The sequence below is a fragment of the Sinocyclocheilus grahami genome, unplaced genomic scaffold, assembly GCF_001515645.1.
Source record: "Sinocyclocheilus grahami isolate Dianchi unplaced genomic scaffold, SAMN03320097.WGS_v1.1 scaffold877.1, whole genome shotgun sequence".
Classification (NCBI taxonomy): domain Eukaryota; kingdom Metazoa; phylum Chordata; class Actinopteri; order Cypriniformes; family Cyprinidae; genus Sinocyclocheilus; species Sinocyclocheilus grahami.
The window spans coordinates 113,221-140,469 of record NW_015506056.1 but is presented as its reverse complement, the minus strand read 5'-3'; the positions used below and the strand labels follow the sequence as shown (position 1 = coordinate 140,469).

The 27,249-nt window shown below is 37.3% G+C and overlaps 2 protein-coding genes across 4 annotated transcripts in view; one reads left to right on the top strand and one right to left on the bottom strand.

Annotated features, from left to right (window-relative positions):
- The first annotated feature begins 4,873 nt into the window (after positions 1-4,873).
- On the top strand, positions 4,874-14,805 carry LOC107563516 (progesterone receptor-like). Its single transcript, XM_016248410.1, has 8 exons — positions 4,874-5,670; positions 6,401-6,510; positions 8,686-8,802; positions 9,871-10,176; positions 11,286-11,430; positions 12,203-12,333; positions 12,877-13,034; positions 14,415-14,805. Exons 1-8 carry the CDS (start codon positions 4,883-4,885, stop codon positions 14,568-14,570), a joined length of 1,911 nt encoding a protein of 636 aa, XP_016103896.1. The 5' UTR covers positions 4,874-4,882; the 3' UTR covers positions 14,571-14,805.
- An 823-nt stretch (positions 14,806-15,628) lies between these two features.
- Positions 15,629-27,249, bottom strand: part of LOC107563502 (rho GTPase-activating protein 42) — a 117,427-nt gene continuing 105,806 nt past the window's right edge. For 2 of the 3 annotated variants that reach the window (XM_016248394.1, XM_016248396.1), the window contains 8 exons: positions 26,405-26,510; positions 25,859-26,018; positions 25,165-25,315; positions 24,600-24,980; positions 23,756-23,915; positions 21,623-21,685; positions 21,401-21,480; positions 15,629-17,138 (listed from right to left, as the gene is read on the bottom strand). In XM_016248394.1, coding sequence (XP_016103880.1) covers positions 17,050-17,138; positions 21,401-21,480; positions 21,623-21,685; positions 23,756-23,915; positions 24,600-24,980; positions 25,165-25,315; positions 25,859-26,018; positions 26,405-26,510 — 1,190 coding nt within the window. In that variant the 3' untranslated portion in view covers positions 15,629-17,049. Of the gene's footprint in view, positions 17,139-21,400; positions 21,481-21,622; positions 21,686-23,755; positions 23,916-24,599; positions 25,005-25,164; positions 25,316-25,858; positions 26,019-26,404; positions 26,511-27,249 lie in introns of all 3 variants that reach the window. The other variant, XM_016248395.1, reaches the window with a different exon arrangement.

Below are 27,249 nucleotides of genomic sequence, written 5' to 3'. Positions count from 1 at the left end.
GCAACAAATGCCTCGTTTATAATGGGTTTTAATGTTTTTGTCTCCTTGCTTCGGCCGGGACATGCAATCACAGTATGGTAGGGGCGTAACATTTCCGTCACACGCTTGAGGAATTCAGCCAATCACAACACACTGGATAGCTGGCCAATCAGAGCACACCTCACTTTTCAGACTGATGAGCTTTGTAAAAATCGACTCGTTTCAGAAAGGCGGGGCATAGGAGAAACAATAATGTACAGTATGTGGAAAATAATGTGTTTTTTCAACCTTAAACCGCATAAACACATTTCATTACACCAAATACACAAAATAATGTTCTTTTTAGCAACATCATATGACCCTTTAAAAGATCTGTTATTCTTAAAAGCAGTTTACAAATAGCCCAGTGAGCAAGATATCCCTTGTGATAAAGTATGCTTAATTGAATTAAATGTGAACTTGTAGATTATTGCGATGTTTTTATCAGCTGTTTGAACTCTCATTCTGGCAACCATTCACTGCAGAGGATCCATTGGTGAGTAAGTGTTGTAATGCTAAATTTCTCCAAATCTCTTCAACGAAGAAACAAATTAATCTATATCTTGGATGGCTTAAGAGTGAGTAAATCTTCAGCATATTTTTTATTTCTTTAGCAAAAATGTTATAAGTTTTTTAATGATCTTTTGTCATGCTTGAATGCATTCAACCCTGAATTACTCCAAATTCAAACCTGGTTCAACCAGTTTTTCCTGCAACACCTTTCAGTGGAGGTGCACAGCAAATTATATTTTACATGAATTGTGAACTGTAATTGAAGAGATAAAAATAATTATTAGATAATGCAAATTCCTGAATTGTCATTCTGGCAACCCCCATGCCCCTCTAAAACAAGCCAACAGGCCAGCAAACCATCTTTTAGACTTAAGGGATAAGAGTTCTTTCTTTCATTCATTCGTTCGTTCGTTAATACATAGTACGAGAATACATTTTGTGCACAAAGAAAACAAAAATAACGACTTTATTCAACAATTCTTCTTTTCCGCATTAATGTCCTCCGCCATTATCGAGAGTACCATGACAAAAAGTATTCTCGTAGCTTTTGTAAAATTACGGTTGAACCACTGATGTCACATGGACTATTTTAACGATGTCCTTACTGGGCCTGGGAACATTTCAGTTGCATTATTGTCAATGCACGGTCAGAAAGCTCTCGGATTTCATCAATAATATCGTAATTTGTGTTCCAAAGATGAACAAAGGTCTTACATTTCCAAACTATTAAAGCGTGACTATCGGACAATCAAGCGGTTTGTTGTCAATAACAATCAGCGAGGTTACAAAAAATGTGAAGAAAAGTTGCAAATTACCAGCAAAAGATCTGCAAAGACTTGAGCGTGAGCGTGAAACCACCAGAACTTATTAGCCTCCAGTGCTACCATTTTCTACAACTGCAACTTACCTGGAATCTCCAGAAGTTCAAGGTGTCAGGCTCTGCTCTTGCTAAGGTAAAAAGCTGAAACATGACCCCTAGTTAACAAACATCATCAGCTGCAGCATGGACTGGGTCGAGAAATACATGAAGACTAATTTTTTGAAAGATTTATGGACAGATGAAATGAGAGTAATTCTTGATGGAGTAGACAGCTGGGCCCATGGCTGGTTCACTAATGGACACATCGCACCAGTTGAGTCAGTCAACAGTACGGTGGAGTTGGGGGTAATGGTGTGTGCTGCTATTATTAATGATGAGCTAGTTGGAACCTTTTGGGCTGTAGACGGACTAAAATTAAATCCCAAAACTACTGCCAGTTTCTTCTTAAAACAGTGGTACAAGAAGAAGTCAGCTGCATTCAAGAAAGCCACGATCTTTATGCATGACAATGCTCCATCACATGCAGCCAAGTATTCCACCATTTGGCTTTCCAGAAAAGGATTCAAAGATGACAGAATAGTGGCCTGGCCCAAATGAGAACTTGAGAAACCAACACACTAAACCACTGCAATGAACCTTTAAGTCCAAGTTATTTCCTTGTTAGAAACTCATACAGTATGTGAAAATTGTATCTGGTCTTCTAGGTAATTCTGTTCAACCCAGAGGTTCAGATTACCAGGGATAGGTAGTTTACACACACAATTGTTATGCTATTCATCCTAAAGGTTTCTCTAATAGATGTCTATCACGATACATTTTAAATTCCGGTCTCAAAGTAAGAGGCAGAGATGTTACACCATAGTTCAACCTGACCTCTCGAGAGCCTCAAACCTTTTTTTCCCACCGTACAGATATAATTTACCAGGTGCTTCTGGAAATGAGTCAGAAATAGCAGAGGTGAAAAGCTTTTATTAGCATTGGTTGACTTGACTACCAGTGCTCTGACCTCAATAACAGCTTGCTTGACTGCATCCATTAAATGATATCCCAACATGCGTAACAGTTTTGTATCTTTGTTCTTTTTCCTGCTAATCTCATTGTACATTATCTAGCTTGTTACACTGCTGCTTCATAAAAACAAATACATAGATATGAAATATTGACTGGATTTTACATATTTTATTCAATTACTGACCAATCAGAATCAAATGTTCTTTTTTTGACCAAATAAATAAACAATAAGTCATGAAGTACTATGATTTGAGTTAAAATTATTTTGTGACACAAAATTATATATCTAATGTAGATTGCCTGGGACTATTATTTTGTAGACATTATGCAAAAATGCTAAAAGCTTGACCAAGTATTCCAAAGATTCATGTAATCATTTATTATACTCTAAATTGTCTAATTATGGTAGCACAAGATCAAATTTTTGTGTTTTTCTTATGGGGCTAGTTTGCCATCCCACCAGTGTCACAGCTCAATAAAGCTTGGTTGGCAAGGTAATCGGAAATAATGCCTTGAAGATGCAGGAAGGGGAAGAAAAGAACCTGTTTGGTCACTTTGACCCTCTCAGCTGAGCACTCTGATGTGAGAAGTGTGAGAGAAAAAGACTTTGAATTAGATTTGGAGAACAGGAAAGTTTTGTCACCATTGGGCTGTTACTAGCACTATTCTGAAAGATTTGATTATTGTGTCTGTCAGCTATAGTGATTGCACTTTTTTGTGACGTGGGTGATAATCATACAGCCAAGGCTAAGCAACAGTCATATTTAACAGTCAAAACTTATGAAACATGATATAATTAGCAGTGTTTACCACAGCAATCACCACTATTGGCCACTGTCGTAAATATACCACTGTCGTAATTACAATGGCTAGTTATACACGTGCATTTTTTTAATTTCGTAAACGCGCCAAACTTTGATACTCCCAGAACAGTTTAGTGGGGAGCGGAGGCCGGGGGCTAGAGTGAGGAACGGCCGGAGGGCTAGAGTGAGCAGAGGTCGGCGGGCTTGAGAACAGTGAAAGCCGATCCAGTGATCCACAGCACAAAGTTGTTGTATTTCCTCAGCAACCAGCACGGATCAGCTCCAGGCATGACGAAGCGGATATCATCCTCTTTTGGAAGGCCAAACAAAGTAGTTTCGCTTTCACAACGAAACACACAGCCCCTTCACGACATGGCGGCGGCGGCAACAACAATACTACAGCGAGAATAAAAGTTACGCCTTTTTTCTTTGCGTGAACATTTGGGCAGCGTTATGCAAATCTTCCCACATCGTGATGTAGACATGTGGGGGCGTGTTAGAACGAGCCATTTTAGGTAGGCGTGGCTGACTCTTAAATCTTTATTAAGAATAACTCTTTGGATTTGAGACTTTAGTCTTTGAAACTTTACAGATATTATTTATGCACCAAGAGCTTGTAACACTCCAAAGAGAAAGGAAAAATTTAAATCGCATCATATGACCCCTTTAATAGAACACACTTTATTAGTCAAACATTAAAAAAAATTATATTGCTGAAATTACACTTTGAAAAAATAATTAAATTTGATTCCCCACAGCATTCGACACCTAGACTAAACGATATGCTTTAGTGGAAAATTATTTGGTGAGAAAATGAGTAGGCTAAATGATGCTTTGCTGCAAGGAAACGAGCTTCAAGAGAGCTTTTAATCGGCCTTCTGGAACCAAGCACACAAGTACAGGATGACCTCAAACAAAGATCATTCACAATATAAAACCAGCCTATATTCTTAGTTAGTTTTGTGGACTTTGCTGAGCATAGATGTCACAGACAGTTTTGGTTAAAATTGATGACACAGACATACAGTTTAGTAGGCTAGGCTACATAGCCTAATTTTCATATTCAGTCTGGAAACAAATGTCTAAATTCTCCATGTGTAACTTCTGCGTAGATAAATTAGAAGGACGTCTTTTCTCTCTCCAGTTGTGCTGAACACATTATGTGAAGCATGTTGGCTATCTTGAGCATGTTCGATATTATTAGGCTATAAGGAATTTTATTTCACAACGTCATCCATGACCACCAGTTCTCCATGATGATATTTTGGTCTTCATTGATCACACTCTTACATGAGACTCTATTTGATTTTATGTGACTTATAGCCAAAAGGTAAGAAATTCTCTTTTCACAACTGGTTTGATTCAATATAGACTTTTGCCCTGAACTCTAGTCTTTATTTTAAAAAGTCTTATAATAAGTAAATAACATGCAGCACACTTCAATGGCATGTTGTGAAGATAGGAAATACAGTTTAATTTCTACATCAAGGTTACTAAATATCATATGTTAAAATATGCATACTGTTATAAAATGTTGTAAATACAGATTCTAATTAATAAAGCAACTTGTCGTTTTTTTTTACTTAGGAATAAGTCGCAGGGACACTTTTGTACATCCTCTCACCACAAGGAAGAATACATAGAGAAGGTTATATGCCACAGATCACAACATCCAACCAAACAGAGAGGACGCATCTTGCCGGCCAGATTTGTGATTATGGAAACCAAAACTAACAGCAGAATGGACACTGTGAACACTTCTCTCGCTGATTCCACAGAGATGAGGACTGGAATAAGTAGTTTAATCGAAAAATTTACGGACGAGAGTTTAGGGCACGGCAGGGTCTTCGTGCGTAATTTTGGAGACGCGGGGTCTTTACGCAGCAGCGCGCCTGGATCAAGCAGCGACGGTCTGGATCAGCTCTCTTTTCTTGACTTGCCTCTCGGTACCAAAACGTATACTGACCAAATGGATGAATTTCTGAAAGTAGAAAGCGGACAGTGGAGCGCAAAAGTGCTTCTGCCCAAGGAGACAGATGTTTCGGAGAGTGCGTTAATCAAAGATGAGAATGAGCAGTCTCTCATTATGGAGCCACCCAATACTGACTGCGACCTAGGCTTAAACATCAGCGCCTTGGAAAACTGCTACGACCCAGCCGAAAAGAAACAGCAGTGTGACTTTATTGAGGACTCGTCAACTTTGCTCTCATCTCAAGCTGCCCAACAGGTGGTTGTGGACAGTTCCTCTAACTTTCAGTTTGACATGAATCAATCTACATTGGTTTTGCCACCTCCGAGAAGAGTATCGCCTTCTCTCGGTAGAGGTATGTTGAATTTCGATGGAGCGAGCGCATCTACCACGATGTCCAATACGGACATTTCCAAATGGGTTTCACCCGCGGACTCCCCGTTCTGGTTTCCAACCACTAATGAAGAGCTCGCTGGATACTCTTCACCAGATGGGTTCATCTCGCGCTCACAGACAGTCTACACGGCATTCCCAGGGTAAGAATATGTCATGTATGTTGTGCCTCATTAAGAATTAAATGTAAGCAAATTAAAGCTGAGTTGTCGGAATTTAAAGAAGTAGTATTAAAATTATGTGTGTAGTTTTAATTTAATTATTCAGAATAATAATTATTTTGGAAATGTCACCTTTACAAATTTGTATTTAAATGTCACTATATTTAAATAAATTAACTTTAATCATTTTATTGTGCATAATAGATCAAGTTCTCTGGAGTTTCACAATTTGAATTACTGAAATAAATGAACTTTTCCACGACGTTCTAATTTATTGAGATGCACCTGTATATATGCCCATTTTTACATTTATATATTACATTGGTGTAAGCCAGAACCCAATTCTTTCCAGGAGCAGGACTGAGCACATCTAGTTTAGCACTGAATAAGCTAACCATTAAAAAAAAAAGGAAAGCCAGAAAGTCACTTGGACACGTTTGGAACACAAAGAAATGTGTATGTCATTGCAAACAGTAGAGCATGGTGCTAGCAATGCCATGGTCATGGGTTCAATTCCCAGGAAAAGTAAGAACTGATAAACTGTACCTTGAATGCAATGTAAATTGCTTTGGATAAAAGTGTAAATTATTAAATGTAAAATATCAAAGTAACATCTGCAGGTTTAAAGCCATTTGGTCCAAATACACCATTGTTGTTCAGGATGTGTTTTGGTTATACCATCCATAGAATATTGTGTCTTGCTTACATTCAGGGTTCCATCTCAAAGACTGTGTGTTATATGTGGAGACGAGGCTTCGGGTTGCCACTATGGAGTTCTTACCTGTGGAAGCTGCAAGGTGTTTTTCAAGAGAGCTGTTGAAGGTGAGCAAGATTGGGCTAAAACTATCTTTAACTGTCAAAATATAATAATCTGTCTTTGTCATGGGGTATATTGATGACTCCATGAACTTTGCAGACTGCAGTTTTTCTCTCCTGCATTGGCCCTGTCCCAAATCGTACCCTAAACCCTCTTCCTCTGAGTCCACACTTTCGTGACGTAATGCCGCTTTGACTGTCGGGTAGAAGTCTGCTGCGGAGTTCGCCCCAGTGCGGGCTCAGCAGAAGTGCGCATCGAGGGCGCATAGGGGGCGCTCGTGAGCACCCTTTTGAACGCTAAAATGACGATTGGGGTTCCTCAGGGATCAGTTCTTGGACCCCTCCTCTCCTCCATACACCAGGGGTGCCCAAACTCGGTCCTGGAGGGCCGGTGTCCTGAAGAGTTTAGCTCCAACCCCAATTAAACACACCTGAACCAGCTAATCAAGCTCTTATAGGCATACTAGAAACTTGAAGGCAGGTGTGTTGAGGCAAGTTGGAGCTAAACTCTGCAGGACACCGGCCCCCCAGGACCGAGTTTGGGCACCCCTGCTCTAAGGTCTCGTGGACTTAACGGACATGCGCACGCGGCGGCCATTGTAAATCCGCAAGACCGAAAGTGCACATGAATGCCTTTTCCAAATACCCACACTTGCAGTCTTTGCACTTGACCACTTGACTACTTATATGACGTATTTCCTGTATTTGGTACAAGTGTTCAAGTGAGCATGAAGACCACAAGTGTGTGTACAACTTTTCCTTACCTGATGGGACACACTTATAGTGGTGTAAAAAACGCTACAATTTAATTAAGTGATAAAAAGCAGTTGCAAATGTTGTACAAAAATAAATATACTAATCTTTGCAGCAATAAAATGTGTAGCACTTTGTTTTACCACCAAATTATATGTAATATCTTATTATTATTAATATTTACCTTACATTGGAAAGGTTTCTGTGACCTCTCGCGCGATCTTGGCAAAAAGTCTCACAATTTATTTCCAGAACATGATGCATGATGGGATACACTAACCCTGTGTGTGGGTTTAGTGTGCGTTAAGGGCACTGCGCTTTGGTATTTTTAAGACCTGGGACGGTCTTGCACACTTACTTCCTGTTGCGCGCACGTGCTCTCAAGTGGCCAAGACCGCAAGTTTGGGTATTTGGACAAGGGGGAAGTGTTCCATTTGGGACAGGGCCATTGATGTATTTCGTAAACAGGAAACCTCCCAAATTTAAGACATATTTAAGGGCTAGCCAATAGGCTTCAGTTACCTCACAGCCATGAGCATGATTTGCTACTGGCTAGAAGATGATATTGGGGGCGGGGATCTCATTTTAAAGAGCATTTGATTGGACAAAAATTTGCATTTTCCTAGTAGACCAGTGGTTCTCAAACCTGTCCTGGAGTACCCCCAGCCCTGCACATTTTGTATGTCTCTCTCATCTATCACACCTGATTCAACTCATCAGCTCATTAGTGGAGACTGCAAGACTTGAAGTGGGTGTGTCAGATATAGGGAGACATACAATATGTGCAGTGCTGGGGGTACTTCATGGAGAGGTTTGAGAACCACTGTAGTAGACCAAGAATTATTATTATTATTTTTTGTAAATGTGCACACATGCTAAATGTTAGTATTTCCAATTTTATGGAACACACTAGCATATAGTAGATGGCCTGAAAGCAAACAAAAGATGTTAATGGTAAGCTACAAAACAGAAATTGTGGTTGCATGTTTTTAAAAATTTTTTTAAATATATTTTCAGTGTTTTGTAAAGTGTTGTGCACTCAGAAACCTTTATATCATGTTTCAATGTATGTGAGTCACGGTGTATACAGTGTCCCAGAAGACTGTTATTATCATTTGGACCAATGTTCATCGTGTTCTTTCTCTGACTTGTTATTCTTCTTATCACTGAGGACAGATATGTAAGAGCCACTGTCTGACCATGGCCATGTCACTATGCCCTGTCAGCCTTGCTGCAAACCAATTTACTCTTCTCTTTTTTTTCCCTCGTACTCTCCAAATCATTCTCCTTTAAAAATAACATGTTCCTTCAGTGACTTCCGGTGGAGAACTGGAATCAATTATGTGCATCTGTGTTGACAGATTTTTTTCTCACATTAGTTTAATAATTTTTCTTAAAGTGTTGAGATTTTTTTTGTCTCTTGTCTAGGTCACCATAACTACCTGTGTGCTGGACGGAATGACTGTATTGTTGATAAAATCAGGAGGAAAAACTGCCCTGCATGTCGTCTTAGAAAGTGCTACCAGGCAGGGATGATGCTTGGAGGTATCTTTTATGTGACTCATTTTTTGTACATATTAAGTTTTGTATTTATATATTAAATATATAATTTTTCAAGCTTCTTGGACTTAATGGACAGTCGTACTTTAAGATGTTGAATATTTTCCAAAGGCCAATCATACCAAGGTTCCATTTGTTAACATTAGTTATCTATAACAGTTAGCATAAATTAACAATGAAAAATAATTATAAGGCATGCATTAATCTTGGTTAATGTTAGTTCCAACATTTACTGATAAATTATTAAAATGAGAAGTATGTCAAAAAATTATTTAATGGACCTGAGCTAACCTAAATTACCAATGAACAGTTGGGTTTTATTAAAATGTACAAAGATAATGTTAAAGATTTCTAGTAACAATAATTAAAGGGACTTTATTGTAAAGTATTTTAAAGTAGTGTAAAGGGAATTAAAGTACATTTAAAGTCATTTATTCACCCTTGTGTTGTTCCAAACCCAACTGACTTTCTTCAGTGTAACACAAATGAAGATTTTTAACACAGTGTCTGAGCTTCTTCTTTCTATACAATGAAAGTGAATGGGGACTGGGGCTGTCAGTGATCAAAAAAGTTCCATAGAGTTGTTCAGATTACTCATGCACTAGTTTCAATGTCTTCCAAAGTCATACAGTAGTATTTGTGTGAGGAACAGACTGAAATCTTCTCAAATCACTTTGATGCTTGTTGAATGAGCACCAGTTCCCATTTGGTTTAATTGTATGCACACAGCAGCTTGGACATTCTGCTAAAGTTCTCCTTTTGTGTTTCACCAAAAAAAATAATAATAATTTGATCACTAGGATGTGTCAATGATATCTTTGGATAAACTACGTCTTAATCTGAAAATAAATATATTTATAAACCCTAAGCTTCTCACACAAACATATTTTCCACATTTAAAGAAATTGTGACCTTCAAGATCAAGCAACACTCTGGCTTCTGCCCTAAAGACTCACAACAATTGATTAATGTTATAATGTGCAGTAGCATATCAAATAAAAGTGACAAGATGATCAAGGCGGCCCCTCATTCCAGTACATTTGTGTGTTTCAGGCCGTAAAATGAAGCGGTTTGCGGGTTTGAAGGTCATGGGGTTGAATCCATCGCTGATGTTCCAGGGTCCGTTGTCCCTGCTGGCTGATGGTCAAACTGTGTCCTCCATGCCCTGCATGCCAGCGATCCGTGAGCTGCAGCTGTCCCTGCAGATGATCAGCATTCTGGAGAGCATTGAGCCACAGATGGTTTACTCTGGCTACGACAGCTCGCAACCAGAGCTCCCTCACCTTCTCCTCAACAGTCTCAACAGACTCTGCGAGAGGCAGCTGCTCTGTATTGTCAGATGGTCCAAGTCTCTTCCAGGTAACACCCTTACAATCAGCCTAATAAACATATCAGGTTACACTTTTAAAGGGGTCATATGACGTTGCTAAAAAAAGAACATTATTTGGTGTAATGAAATGTGTTTATGCGGTTTAAGGTTCAAAAAACACATTATTTTCCACATACTGTACATTATTGTTGCTCCTCTATGCCCCGCCTTTCTGAAACGAGTCGATTTTTACAAAGCTCATCAGTCTGAAAAGCGAGGTGTACGCTGATTGGCCAGCTATACAGTGCATTGTGATTGGCCGAATATCTCAAGCGTATGACGGAAATGTTACGCCCCTTACTATACTGTGATGCCGTGTCCCGGCTGTAGCGACGAGACAAAAACATTAAAACCCATTATAAACAAGGCATTTGTTACATCCACACATAATTACTGATTATAATGACTTATACTGTCTTTTTACACGTTATCATTTGTGATCGGAGAAATTACAAACAACAAGCGCTACCCTACACTGCTCAAAACTTGCATTTGAATCGTCAGTGGCAAATTCTGTTCTTGCAAAGTTGGAATTGCCCCACTCCGGGACACGGCATCACAGTATGTTAAGGGGCTTAACATTTCCGTCACACGCTTGAGGTATTCGGCCAATCACAACGCACTGGATAGCTGGCCAATCACAGCACACCTCGCTTTTCAGACCGATGAGCTTTGTAAAAATCAGCGCGTTTCAGAAAGGCGGGGCATAGAGGAGAAACAATAATGTACAGTATGTGGAAAATAATGTGTTTTTTGAACCTTAAACCGCATAAACACATTTCATTACACCAAATACACAAAATAATGTTCTTTATAGCGACATTAAAACCCCTTTAATGGAATCTAGAATTCTGGTTCTGTGAAGAGCCATTAACCGTGGAAACTTTCCATTACACAAAAGGTCCTTTATAATGGAAAAAAACGTTCTTCAGATTAATAAAATATTCTTTTAAGAACTGTTCACTGGTTATTTGTGGAACCCAAAATGGTTCTTCTATGGCATTGCTGCGAAAACCTCCTTTTGGAACCTTCCTTTTAAAGAGTCAGTTCAAAGGCTTTACAGTGCTAAAGATTTTTTTTGTACTTCTGTGTTTAACAGGTTTTCGCAATTTGCACATCAATGACCAGATGACGTTAATCCAGTATTCTTGGATGGGTTTAATGTTGTTCTCACTGGGTTGGAGAACCTTTCAGAATGTCACCACTGATTACTTGTACTTTGCGCCCGATCTCATCTTGAGCCAGTAAGTAACAGTAAAGACAACTGAATTAAAATATTTTAAAGAGTAAAGACCCCTATATACTTCAAGCTAAATTGGTAAACAAATTGGCATGACGTCTTTTCGAAACAAAATCAGGCCAAAACAAAGTTTTCTTAGGATTTCATAACAGCTTCCCGAAACAAAATTTATGGAAACACATTTAAACTACCATTGGTCTGTGGCAATTACATAATTGTAATTTCAACTGAAAGCAACACTGACACTGTTTTCTAATTTTTTACGGTAAATCTGCTTGCACTCAAACAATTGTATGCAATATGTAAGTGCTATAAATAAATGTGACCTGACTTGACTTGACTAGAGTACTGAATTGCAGAGCTGGTGCAAACATATTCAAGCGATCAGATGCTTTTTTAAATGCTGTTTTCTCACTGTTTCCATTTATTTGTTTATTGTGCTCTTAAGAGAATAGTTCACAGCACATATTTGCTCGCTAACAGTATACCGCTGCTCAGGTATATCAAACATCCAAGCAAAGAACGAAAAAGAACTTCACTGTGAGTAAATCAGGGGCTTTATGTCTCTTTACCGATTTTGTACTCTATTTCTGGAAAGTTCCTGGCAATTAGAATCCTAATAGCTACATTCAGACATGCAGACATGGATGCGTGTTAAGGGGCGTAACATTTCAGTCACACGCTTGAGGTATTATAGTTTTATATACTGTGCAGTAAACAACAGACATTTAGATATGCATATACTCAGTATTCTCATAGTGCTGTTTAAATTTTAGAGATCAGATGAGGAGATCTCCGATCTACGACTTGTGCTTGGCTATGCAGTTTGTTCCACAGGAATTTGCCAACTTGCAAGTGACCAAAGAAGAGTTTCTGTGCATGAAGGCTTTGATGCTCCTCAACACTGGTAATAAATCCTCTCTGACCCATACAACTCTTAGCGACTGACCCTCTACAGGTCAGACCGCTGTTCCAGAATGGCATATTAACAATCTGGTCAATTTTAAACCAATGGCCCCATGCCAGTCTGCATGGATTGACAGAGATACGTATTTGGCAAACTGCCAGGCCTTGAAAAGTCCAACTAAGTTTCAATTCCAAGCTAACATTTTTCAAATTAGAACAACAGTAATGCCAATGCAGCCTTCCAATTGATCTGACTACAACATTATTTTACTGATAGAACGTTTCAGTCGACAATATAAGTAACTGTGTAACTAAGTTAAAAAGTAATATCAAAGATGTGTTTAGATGGTAAACCTCATTCTGTAAAACTGGCAATGTAGGACGCTGTCAGTGAAGATATTTTTTACGGTTTACAGAGATATCTCATCAGTGATTTATAGAAGGAACATTTAATTTATCTGTAAAACTAATGCTGTGGTAAACTCTAACTTGACCTTTGGCAGTGGTGTATCGGTAATGATTTAACATGATGTATTTGTGACAGTTCCTCTGGAAGGCTTGAGGAGTCAAACACACTTTGATGAAATGAGACAGAACTACATCTGTGAGTTGACGAAAGCCATCCAGCTGAAGGAGAAAGGAATGGTGGCCAGCTCCCAGAGATTCTACCATCTGACCAAAATCATGGACGCCATGCACGAGGTACAGCACGAGTAAAAAAAAAATAAAATATATATATATATACAAAAGGGAGCTATAGACTAAACCTGGGTCGTTTTTATAGGAAATGTTTGAGAAAGGAAAAATAATTTGAAAAGGAAGCTGCTGAGCTTTTTCAAGAAATCCTGTTTTTCTACCTCAGTCCCAATGTAAAAGCATTGCAACACAATGAAACTTAAGGCCTGTTCACAACAAGAATGATAACTACACTCTAAAAAGAAGTGCTGGGGACCTATTAATACCACTTAAATTAATATATGGTTGTAAATTTACTGATTTAAGTAAACCTTTAAAAGTTGCAAACATTATGGTAATGTCAATCATTATATCATCTCAATATTGTTTGCAATTTAAGAAGACAATTATGACATTATATTTTTAAACGTTTAAATTTTTAAAAATGTATTTTTTTAAATTAAATATTTTAAATAGTGAAATTCCAGTTCCAAGCAAGCTTCGCATACTACTACATAAGTAGAATAAATATTTAAATTAAGTGTCATTTTATGTTTTAAGTAAGGACAAAGATATGTTAGACAAGTTAAAAGAGTTTCTGCTATGTTGAAGTTTTTGTGGTTACCATTTTACTGACAATTACATTTGTCTCATAAACTGCATTTTGACTAATACAGTTTACATTTATTTGGAGTAACTTAATTTTTTTTTTAAAGAATCAACTTAAATACATTGTATATATGATTAAGTTCCATGTAGTTTGTCGGTTGGACACAATTTCTTTTAAAGTTGTCATAACCCAAAAAATGTACGCAAACTTTGATGTATTTTTAAGCTAAAACAGTTGTTTTTAGAGCGTATAAACATAGCGATAACAAATAACTATATTAGCATCCACACCAATGCAGGACAATAATCTGTTTATTATGAGCACTTGATACAGATATGCTGTTTGCGCTTTAAATGCACAAGCTCTTTAATGTCAGGTGGATTCTGATTGGTTGTCCGTGTTCTTAATCGCACATGAGCTGGAAAAATTTGTGACAGAGTAATGCATTGCATAGGGCATTGTTAGAATCACTGTGTCAATATCATTATAATTGTGATGTGGACTTCCATATTCTCAGAATCAGAACGATTAATAAACCTTTATAGTTCCAGCTATCTTCCTTGGCGTGAACAACCCTTTAATCTGTTGTTTTAGAACACATTGTAATAAGCTGAGTGATGTCAATGTGAAAAAGACATCAAATGAACCATTTATCTCATGTATCAAATCTTTTGTATGAAATAGGTCACATCATTAATGAAGCGGCTTTATTCACGTCATCACTTGTTAGATATCAGAATGCACAGAGCATATGATAGGGGAGCCTGATGTGTGACATTGACTTTATCTTTGTGTAGATTGCAAAGAAGTTCAATCTCTACTGTCTGAGCACTTACATCCAGGCGGATGCCATGAGGGTGGAGTTTCCAGAGATGATGTCAGAGGTCATTGCGTCACAGCTGCCGAAAGTGCTGGCGGGAATGGTCAAACCCCTCATGTTTCACAACAAGTGATCCAGACAGGACGCTTGGGTCTGTGCTGATTTACATCTCAGATGAATGTGTACCACATCTAAATAACATAGACATGCATCTTTCCATATACAATCATCCCCTTATAATAGTCACAAGTTCTGATCTAATGTGGTAGTTGAAAATCCACAATTTTTCAATGTGGAGAACTAGAATCTGAAGACAACATGTGATCATGCTGTATTATTAAATCTGCTATTGCCTTTTACAAAACATTACACAGAAAAGCGGTCTTAAAATGTGTTAAAAATGTGATGTATGGATTTTTCAAAGCCTTTTTATTTTTCAAATGACTCCTTAAATATTACTAAAATGTTAACATATTAGACAATAATTTATGGTTAAATTATAAACTTTAAAAAAAAAAAAACTATTTTTCTTGTGTCTGAGTGTGATGAAAAGGAAATGCTTATCTGTCTCACTCCGATAAGTGTCAAGCGGACAGTTTCCATGGTCAGATTTTACAAACGCGCAGTGCCAGGCACCTTTGATTGTACTTACATTTACACAGTATCTGCTCACATCAAATGAAAAATACATAATTATGAAGTATCTAATAAAAAAAAAAAACACGGATTGCATACAACAACAATGTTTGAAAGACAAAGAGCTCATTGGCTCAGTGTTCAACTGTATAATTAATGGATCACTGTATAATACGATCCAGTCTGATGCTTATTTTTAAAGCAGAATATTAAATGTTTTATCAGAAGGCAAGAGCATCAATTTTGAGAAAAAAAATTAATAATTTTTTTTGGATCATCTGACATTTTCTCCGTGACCTTGATGGTTTAGTAAGCTGAAGGGAGTATCAGACAAACATCAGCAGTTAAGGGCACGGAACATTCTCATGTATTTAATTGGGAAAGAACACTGGGATCTTGGCAATCGCCTCCTTTCCAAATACATCTGATGCAGTTTATCCTCAGATCTCCGCCGGAACGAAGTGACTGATGTCTGAGATTTATTTCTGATGATTTGGCTTTTCTTAAATAGAAGACAAGAAGTGGATCTCATTTTATAAACAAATTTATTGGCAGAACAAAAATGAATTAAGAAGAAAAATATGAGTTACAAAATAATTATCCATTTATAAACTTCTATTCTCATATTCATAATATTTAATTATGGAGACAATAAGACGTACCATATTGGTGTTGTTGACACTGACAGTTGGCGTCATCTTAAACTTCAGAAGGAATAATGTGACCTGAACATCATGTACAATGAAGCTGCTACAGCTAGACTTGATTAGCATTTGTAAAGACTGAATTTTACTTGACATTCTGCAGTGACCTGGATGCAAAACTGAGACATGATCCATTGCTATCTCATTCTCTAAACCAGAGATTTTCAAACAGGATTAGAATATTAGACCTTTAAAATATAAATAACTGGAACACTCAGTTGCGTTCCACTGATGTTATTGAATAAGCAGTGTTCCGGGGGTGCTAATATTTCAGCACAAAACTGGAACGTTTCACTGTCCACCAAACATTTGTGCTTAAATGGCTGATTCCAGCAGTCCATGTAGAATTCTATTTGTCAATAACCTACAAAACACATTTTATTAACAGCATAATGTGATGAATATGAATATTATAACTGAAAATATGTAAATATATATATTGTTTGTCCCTTTAATGTCAGCAGCACTCAAGCTGCATAACTAAACCTGATGATCATGTTCTCCAGCATGATTTAAAGATGTTCCTAAGAGCATATTGAGCTTCAGTGTTAAGCTGGAAATCTGACCATGTGGTAAATGTCACAATTTACTTGAAAACCTAATCTTAATTGATTAGTCACCTAGACATACTGCAGTAATTCATTTTCGTATAGTTTCTCTGTTTAAAATGTTCAGAATCCAAACAATGTGGTTTCAGACTTTTGAACATTAATGACAGTAAAAGTAAGTACATTCATGATGAAATAAACCACGCACATCAGAGTTTGGGTACTGCTGAATTGACAGTGATTCACAGCTCAAATAGTTACTGCTGAGGTTTAACATTATGCTCCTTCATTTCAAGGCAGTAAGCATTGAGCTAAAATAAAAGAAAGCCTGTCTAAGCTGATCTTTCTTAACAGAATTACAGTATTCCACCACATAGTAGACCTAAAAACAGCATTTTGTGCAGTCCATCACACCACGTGGTCTCAGTGTATGTGAATTTGTGTATCTAGACTCAAGCAGCACATGATGTCAATTTCAACATTTCTGCCTCAGCTTTGGAACCCATTTGTCTAGAATTACAGCTGCTTTTTAGACATTAATCACCCTTGTGCTGCATCATTGAGGTTTGTGTACCGTCCATTATCTCTTAAGGTTTAATGTCATATTAATGGCACAGTCCACTTGCATAGCCGTCAACGATTGATATATATTTAAAGCCCTTGGTCTAAAGTTGATGTTGCCATGGATACCCATGGCAAATGAGGGGTCCTGGTTGAACGATTGTCAGAGGAACACCACATAATTTTCAGGAACGAGGCCTGTTTTGCCCTCAAATGTTGCCTGGAGCCAGCCCGGTTCCACTGAAGGATACACTACACAGAGGAAAATGAGAAAGTTTAGTGGGGAAGATTGATAGGGAAAATCTATAGTATCATTACTCATACTTAGGGGCACAACAATGGATATGTGGCCTAAGACCATTTTTGAAAGTGTTTTGGGACAGATGACTGAACATCATTGGATCAATACAGCGTATGTTTGTTGATCTTGTACATGCCTTGTATATTTAGCTAAATTAAATTAGCGTAATTATTCTATATTAAATTGAATGTTTGCCAATTTGATGTTACCAATAATGTCTTAATTTTAGAAGCATTAATACAACTGTTAGAAATTACACATAAATCAGTAATGTTCCAGCAAATTCCAGAAAAAGATTGTTTCTAAATCATTTCCGTCGATTACTGACTATATATATGAGCAATATCACACGAGTAGCAGTGTGATATGGCTATATATCAGCACGGCTGTTGTCACGAAGCCATAGGATGGTGTGTGAGTGTGTGTGGGTGATTATTATTTTAGTTACATTATTCTGTAACCAAGTGACTTTATGAGTGAGTCAGCAGTGAAGACTTTTATTTTGAAAGAGACTGGTTGTAAACAAGGAAGTTATTTGTAAGATGCAGCCAACAAATGCACTGAGCAGCGCTGTCATCGGAAATCACCCTTAACAGATAAAAAGGATAGCACCACAAAGATATCGCTTTCCTCAGCAAACATTCAAACTATTGTTTTATTGTGAATATGAGATTGAACTGAAGAATGAATGCTGTATCAGATGCAGGTAATCACACTCATAATCATATAATACAGTGAGCTTTTAATACAGTGATACAATAAGCTTTTAATGAAGCAACTCAATGTTCCTTCGTTACTAGTTCTAAAGTGATGTTTTCAAATTAGTAGAACTTAGTAGGACTTGGGATTGGGCTCAGCTGTTAAATGGTCAAACTGAGATTTGAATCCATGGTGGAAGGAAATAGTTGCACTAGTTGTTTCTTTTTTATTTACACACTTGTGCCATCAAAATGTTGTATAAACACAATATCACATAAGTAGCCGTGCAAATATAAAAGTGTTAAGCTTTCCTTCTCTTGTGCCTATGGCCGAATCACAGCCATATCGCACTGCTACAAGTGTGATATTGCTCATATATATGGAGAGAGAGAGAGAGAAAGAAAACTTAACACTTTTATATTTATTTAAATTAATTATTCAATTAATATAAATTAATAAATTATAAAAAAATTATAATGTTTGCTGATTTGATTTTACCAGTGTAATGTTGTCATACATTAGCTTAAATAGCAATAATGTCTTAATCTTGGAAGCGTTAATAAAACTTAATTTAACTTTATTTAAAAGTATTTTTAATGGCACAAACAACATAGCCAAAAATACAATGGCATTGTTTCAATGGGGTCAGTAAAGTTGTAGGCAAGACAACCAAATTGGCCTTATTGTTCAGCCCACAAACCTTAAGCATTAAATATGGCATTTACCTGTATGTCGTCCCACATGTTAAGTACTTGAATGTTACCTCAAATCATGTGGCATATTGAGGTGTGCCATTATAATAATAACAATAATAATAATAATAAAGTTTATTTTATATAGCGCCTTTCTGCAAACTCCGATTTAGTGAGTGAAGAAATGTGAGGTAGGAAGGAGAGAGAGGAGTAAAAGATTACACCCAGGTTTTTAATGGTGGTGGAAGGTTGAACCAAGATCCCAGCAATGTTAACATAGTCAGCACAGAAAGGAGCAACATATTTTGGTGAACTGACAAGTAGTAGATCTGTTTTTATCAGTGTTGAGTTTGAGAAAGTTACTGGTCATCCAAGCATTTATATCATTAATACAAGCTGATATGGAGGTGGTAGGAAAGGGAGAGTTGTGTTGAGAACTGATATAGAGCTGGGTGTCGTCTGCATAGCAGTGGAAGTTGATGCCGTGATGATGGATAATGTTACCTAAAGGGAGCATATAGATGATGAAGAGTAAAGGCCCAAGAACAGAACCCTGAGGAACACCGTGAGAGACAGGAGCAGTAGAGGACTTAGCCTGGCGGACAGCAATGTAATGCTGACGGTCAGACAGGTAAGTGAACCAAGGTAGGGCAGTTCCAGAAATACCAAGAACAGAGAGTCGTGAGATGAGAATACTGTGAGAGATAGTGTCAAAAGCAGAGGAAAGATCTAATAGAATTAAAATGCTAATGGAGCCTGAGTCAGTGGCCATAAGGAGGTCATTGACAACCTTAAGAAGTGCTGTCTCAGTGCTGTTAAGAGTGTGAAAACCGGACTGGAAACATTCATAAAGGTTATGAGATGACAAATATGATTGAAGTTGAGCAACAACAACTTTTTCAAGTAGCTTTGAAAGAAGAAGATGATTTGAAATTGGTCTGTAATTGGCCATATCAGAAGGGTCAAGGCCGGGTTTCTTTAAGACTGGTGTGACAGCTGCAGTTTTTAATTCAAGAAGAACAGCACCAGTGCTGAGAAGTTAAGAAATGAGAAAGTGAAATAGGCCGAGAAATAACAGGTGCAGAGATTTTGAGTAGAGTAGTAGGAGCAGGATCAAGATGACAGAAAAATGGATTTGATTTTTTGAGTAGCTCAGAGATATAGGCAGGAGTTGGAGGGTCAAAATCAGTCAAAGTACCAGCTGCAAAATCTGAGGGGAAGTCATGTGAGTGGATAGGGTAGTACATTGTTGGAAAGAGATTATATATGCAATTTATTTTATTTTGGAAGAAGTGTAAGAATGACTCACAGAGGTCTACTGAGTTACTCATGACAGGTGAAGGAGGGTTGGTGAGTTTGTTGACTACAGAAAACAGTGTTTTAGGACGGGAGGATGCATTGGTAATGAGGGCAGAATAGTAACTGGAGCGTGCAGTATTTAAAGCAGATTTATATTGCTGAAAGTGGTCCTTGTAAGCAACAAGACGCACATTCAAACCAGTTTTCCTGTAAAGGCGTTGAAGGCGACAACCAGTAGTTTTCATTATTTTTCTAAGTCGTGTGATCAGACGTATGATTTTGATAAGTTGACCATTTAACCTCATCTCAGACAAACACAGCATGTAGTCCTAAATAAACTTGAAACACTGGAGCCATTATGTTTAAAGTGATTTGTTTGGCCATTATTTTCACAAAACAATAGTAACCTAGGAAAGGGGGGTATTCTGATTCTGATCAGTGAACCGCATATGCAGAGTTTTAATTAATGGCGGATCAAGTCAGGTCAGTTTGCTCTAATATGAGTCAGATGAGTCCTCTGCACAATCTAACTTTGCTGCAGCATGGAACAAACTGCTAGTTCGTCTGGTCAGAGGAAAACTGGCCCCCTGACTGAACCTGGTTTCTCCCAAGGTTTTTTTTCTCCATTCTGTCACCGATGGAGTTTTGGTTCCTTGCCGCTGTCGCCTCTGGCTTGCTTAGTTGGGGACACATAATTTCCAGCGATATCGTCGACTTGATTGCACAGAAACTATTGTCCATTTGCATTATTGACACACTATTTTCCTATTTGATCATTGTAAAACTGCTTTGACACAATCTCTATTGTTAAAAGCGCTATATAAATAAAGGTGACTTGACTTGATAAATGACCACCATAAAGCTTTCAAAGGACCTCACAAATTACTTACCCTGTAATGACGCATTTCAACGTACTCTGAACTATCAACGCCTCTGTTTAGACTGTAAAGCATTATGCAGATGAGATTGGAAAATAAAGAGGTTTTAAATCGGTTTTTATAAGCAGAACTCTCAAAAGTCAACATAGTGAGAAGGTTGATGGGTAAGAGGAGGTTTATGTTGTGCTAAGTGTTTGCTGAGCTTTAGAGAGGGGAAGACGCTGCCTTCACCAGGTTACTGTGACCTGTTTCAATGCCCTGGTGCCCAGCCAAGTTTGTTCCTTGTGGAAAATACATTCAGCTATAAAATCCCAGTCCTGACATGTACGAAGAACAACAACAGATGGTCGTTCCACAGAGCAGACACGGGAATGCATTATTTTCTATGAATATTAATGCCCTGGTATGCAGCAATGTGCATCAGTCCAGTCATAGTTCATTCTCTTTTTGAGATTTGTAACCGTCACTGCAAGTCAGTCACAAAAGACGTACATATTTTAACTTCCTTCAAAACACATTCCCAAAACAGCAATACGCAGATTTGGTATCATATTCATGGCCAGAATTGCTCCATGTTTCTTAGTATATATTGCAGCCACAGTTCATTCAAAGGTCACTTATAGATAGATAGATAGATAGACTCACCGTTGGAGAAGTGGGCCCCCTGTGGGAAGCTCAGCTCATTGCTGTGTTCTGCTTCACATGAATATATGGCTTTGGCATCTCTGCGGATTAAAATCAGAAATGATTTACCGATGTGCTCATACACTGTTTTAAAAGAGATATTTGTTGGTTTTATTTTTTATGACGTTTGCCATTAAATATATGTGAAACAGTGATGTTTTTATGGGCCCTGTCCATTGGTACCTTCCCAAGGGAGGAGGTTTTACAGCTGATGGGTTCTCAAAAAGCAGCGCTCTGGCAGCCACCCTGGAATATACAACCATGCCAAATGCTAGGATGATTGTCAACTTCAAGATCTGACGTCACAAGAATTAGGCTGAATAAACAAACTTTTTTCAGCTAAAGCAGGTAGCAACAATTTGACCCTTACATTTACAGTAAAAAACATTGCTGTGAGCTGGTAAATTTACAACAAGGATATATAATATGCATAGTATACAGATGTGAGCATCACCTCTGTAGCAGTGATTCATGTGCACTTTATAACTATTAAAGTAACATACAAATTCACAGGCCAAACATTTTTCAAATTAACATGTTGCTAACACTTGTGGCTGTACATCTTATATAAGCAAATAAAAGGGTTTTTGAATTGAGTACTCTTAAGTGAGCTGTGATGTTTCTTTTGTTCTCTGTCATGACAAGTAAAATGATATATCCTTCCCTGGAGAGAGTGTCTAAAAACCAGCGCTAGGTCACATCAACCCTTTCAGCAGCATAATTAAAACTCCTGCCAATAAAGAACAACTGACATCAATCTCCATTCAGCAGCTTCCTCTCCAAGCCAGCAACTGCACTACAAAATACTGCACTGTAAAATAATGCACGATGTTGCCTCACTTTGCTCACTGAATAATGTTTTTACATTCCTCATGATGTAGTGTTTTAAAAGCTGACAATAATTTGAATGCACATCTTACATGATCAGTTCTATTATTTCTGGAAAAATAAATCAACTGCACTGAGATCAAAATAAAATAAATACTTACAGTATATATATTTATACATATGTATATGTATTTTTTTCAAACTTTTGCCTGCCAAATCAATTTCCTCAAAAGTGTATTCCTCAAAAGTGTTCCATTTGTTAACCTTGGTTAACTAACAATGCAAAATTATTCAATTAAATTATTATTATTACTGTTACTATTATTTAATGGACCTGATTATTTTTTTATGAACAGTTTTTTTTATTATTAGATAATATTAACTACGATGAATAAATACTGTAAAAAAAATGTACTGCTCATTGTGAGTTCATGTTAACAGCGAGATAATGTTAATTGCAAGATAAACTTGCAATTCTGAATTTTTTTCTTTGAATTGTAAGTTTATCTTGAATCAGTAAATTTATCTCACAGTTGACTTTTTTCTCAAATTAAGAAATTGTAAGAAAATAGTATTTTTTCCCTCAGAATTGGACTTTATGAGAAAAGAAGTCAGAATTGCAAGATATAAATGTGCAATTACGAGAAAAAAACTCAGAATTTCGAGTTCATATCACGCATTTCTGAGACAAAAACTCTTCTGATTTTATCACTCGCAATTGTGAGTTTATATCATGCAATTCGGTGGAAAAAAGTCTTAATTTTTTTTATTCAGTGGCAGAAACTGGCTTCCATAATATATATAGCTAGTACATACAGAATGCAAAAGAATAGATTTTTAAGAACTTGACATGTTTTAAAATGAAGTAAGTTAAATTTAAGTTTTCATCATCTTCATCCTCAAATGTTGACTGGGATCTGTCATTGAACCATGAACTCTTGGGTAGACGTGGTCCCTCAGAATTGGACTTTATGAGAAAAGAAGTCAGAATTGCAAGATATAAATGTGCAATTACGAGAAAAAAACTCAGAATTTCGAGTTCATATCACGCATTTCTGAGACAAAAACTCTTCTGATTTTATCACTCGCAATTGTGAGTTTATATCATGCAATTCGGTGGAAAAAAGTCTTAATTTTTTTTATTCAGTGGCAGAAACTGGCTTCCATAATATATATAGCTAGTACATACAGAATGCAAAAGAATAGATTTTTAAGAACTTGACATGTTTTAAAATGAAGTTTTTTTTCATCATCTTCATCCTCAAATGTTGACTGGGATCTGTCATTGAACCATGAACTCTTGGGTAGACGTGGTCACAGGGTAGACAGGGTCTCCAAACATATCAAGTTTTTTTCTAACTTCTAACAAACTGGATGACTTCTCACAAATCTGAGAATGAATACTAGAGGAACAGACAGAGCTGGGTTTTCATCAAATGTCAGCTTTAGCATCAGTGGGTTGGATACTGATTAGAGAGATTCACTTACACTGATCCTGGTCTCTGATAGCCGTTGGTAGAGCTGTTGTTGTCCAGCTTTCGGCGCAGGATAGTTTTAGGTGGCAGATCATGGCAGGCTGTGGATCTGATGCCGTCTTTATGCACCACACATGCTAGATTCTGTAAAGACCCCACACAGCTCTTACGACCTCCAGAGAGCCCAAAACAAAATAACAAAATAATTAAATTGGTTTCTTTTTGTGTAGATTTGTGTAGAGGTTTTAAACCAACATTAAAATATACAATAAAATAATAGAAAAAAATTAAGTAAATTTTAATACAGTTTTGTAATGGAAAAAATAGGACATACACTACTGGTCAAAATTTGGAATATATATGTGACCATGGACCACATAACCAGTCATAAGGGTTTGTTAAGATAGGACAATTTTTGGCCGAGAAATTATTATTATTTTTTTTAAAGTTGTCCAAATTAAGGCCTTAGCAACACATATTACTAATAAAAAAAAAGTTATGATATATTTACGGTAGGAAATTTATAAAATATCTTCATGGAACATGATCTTTACTTAATATTCTAATGATTTTTGGCATAAAAGAAAAATCGATCATTTTGACCCATACAATGTATTTTATGCTATTGCTACAAATATACCCCAGCGACTTAAGACTGGTTTTGTGCTCCAGGGTCACATATACAAATATATATATACTTCAAAGGAAGTGTCTCATGCTCAGCAAGGCTGCATTTATTTTGACCATAAAATGCATTATAAAAATAATACTGCAAAAGGTTTATACTTTTAAACATAAAAGTACAAAAAACTTCAACTTAAAACGTTTAACCACTAATGCAAGTTATTGGCCCCTACCTTCTGTGATGTGTAAAGATGGGGCACTTGAGCGGTTAAGCTGTGCTAATTTGATTCCTACTTCAGAGTGAGGAGCCTTTGTGGGTGCTGGTGAAGATCTGGCAGCTGCTGAGCCTGAGTTCTTCCTACAGGAGTCGTCCCAATCCACACGGCCCGTGTCCTCTCTGGAGCTGGAGTCTGGACTGCTGGTGCAGGTGGGGCCCTGGGGCTCGCTGGAGGACAGGGAGGAAGGGGTCCGCCGCAGGCCGGGGAAAGGGGGCTTGTCTTTGGGCTTTGGAGAGGAGCAGGTTTTGGAGGAGCTGTTCTGCTCTGAGGAGTGGGAGGAGAGGGAGTCCATGCTGCCGATTGGAGTGCTGCCTGAACTGCTGCTGAACGTGTCACCTGCAGGGGCAGTACGGACATGTGCTGTGAAGACACATAACACCTGAAAACAGTCTTCAATTCATTACATTTTTTACATTAATTATGTAAAATGTACTGGTTTCTAACATAAATCTAAAACCCAGAGGATGTACTCTCAGCAGTGACTGTGAAATGTGAGGATGACTGGTCGTGTGAGACTCACTGTCTGCATCTGCCAGGCACATTGAGGGTGTGTAGAGGCTCTTGGGTTTGCGTGGTCCAGACGAGAGGCAGATGGCTCTGCTCCTGCGAGACCCCGGACGAGACTGAGGCTGCGACAGGGGAACATTAGGGTCTGGCGCCTGATGAAATATCTGTGAAGACAAAAATAAAATAATAATACTAATAATACATTTATACCGCATGGATGCATTAAGTTGATTAAAAGTGAGAGTAAAGTCTTTTACATTGTTACAAAAGTTTTCTATTTCCAATAAATGCTGCTCTTTTGACCTTTGCATTCATCAAAGAATCCTGGAAGAAAACATGTATCACAGTTTTCACAAAAATAACAATTTTCAACGTTGATAATACTAAGAAATGTTTCTTGAGCAGCAAATCATCATATTAGAATGGTTTTTGAAGATCATGTGACACTGAAGACTGGCGTAATGACGCTGAAAATTCAGCTTTACCTTCACAGGAATAAATACAATTTTAAAATATATTAGAAAACAATTATTTTTAAATTGTAATAATATTTCACAATATGACCTTTTTTTCCTGTGTTTTTGATCAAATAAATCTTACCAACCCCAAAACTTCTGAACGGTAGTCAATATAGACATATACAGATACAGTATGAATGTATCATTTCTAACAGGAGTATGTTGTGTATTATCTTTGCTTTCACTTGCCTTCTCAAAATTTTCAATGAGAATTTCTACCACGATGTTTTGGAATTTGATGTTCATCATGGCGGCAACAGTTTCCTCCTGTGAGCGCATAAGCGTAGGGCCAAAGATCACTCCCAGATTGGACACGGTCATCATGTTACTCTCACTGTGAGTGGACACACTGCAGGGACACATGCCAGTCAAACTCTCAAACCAATATCACACTTCAAATAATACTTAATTACCCCACAAAACTAACTGATACCAAGGTAAACTTACATGCAGGACCAGACCAGACTATGGTGCTTAATGCAATCTACTGCTATTTAGTGGGCAATGCTTTTTACCATTAAAATTTTAGGTGGTGAAGAACATTGATCAAGTACGCCTCGATCATGGTTAAGCTAGTTCAAGTCTTGTGAAGATGCCAACACTCTAAATAAATCTACAACATATTACTTGAGACTAAGAAGAAAGTGAGCTAAGGGAGAGAAGAGTTTTAATTTTTGAGTAAAGTTTTCCTTTCGACAGTAAAAAATGAATATAAATCTACATGTTCAATCATACTTGAGTAGATGTTCGATTAATATCTCCAGCATCTCTTTGTTTTTGTCAGGTAGTTTATGCACCAGTGTGTGAACTGCACACACTCTGTAGTTCTGATCATCAGATTCTGAAAGAAAACAGACCAAATATATCAACACACACCATCAGCACAAACTCAACACAAACAGGGGCCCCTGGCAGGAGTGTACGCACAGAGACACTTTTTAAAAAATGAATGAAGGCATCTCTGGATACATTAATAATGCTTTCAACCCTGAAAAAAAAACAAAAAACACACAAAACAAAACATGAAAAAAAAAAAAATCTAATCTAATCTAAATAAAATAATAACTGAAAAACAACACGGGGGGTGAACACAAACAGTTTCGGTGCGAATGGCCGCTTATTCACATGACTCAGCACAGCAGTAGCTTAATTTTTTAAGTTAACTTTCAAAATGTTTTTCCAGATGTAATTCCCAGATATGGGTGTCAAGTTATAAAATATTTTTAGTTCAAGTTTCACTGAACTGAATAGTTTTAGTTCAAGCGAAGCAGGAGTGCATTCTACTGTAATTAGCATGAAATAAACATGAATGAACATCTGAGGGCATGTTGAAAGATACACTACAACTTATGTAGTGTCTCATGTAATCACTTTGTGAGTGTTTCAGCCGCGGAACAGCAGCTTGAAAACATTGTCGCATAACCTCAGAAAATCCATTCAGTGTCCATAAACTAGAAAAATGTACACTAGAGAGGATAATTTTGCAAAAAATTACATTTATTATATTTCTACTCACATAATTACTCGAAGTTAATATAACAATATTATAAAATGGTCTAATATGAACTTGTATACTAATC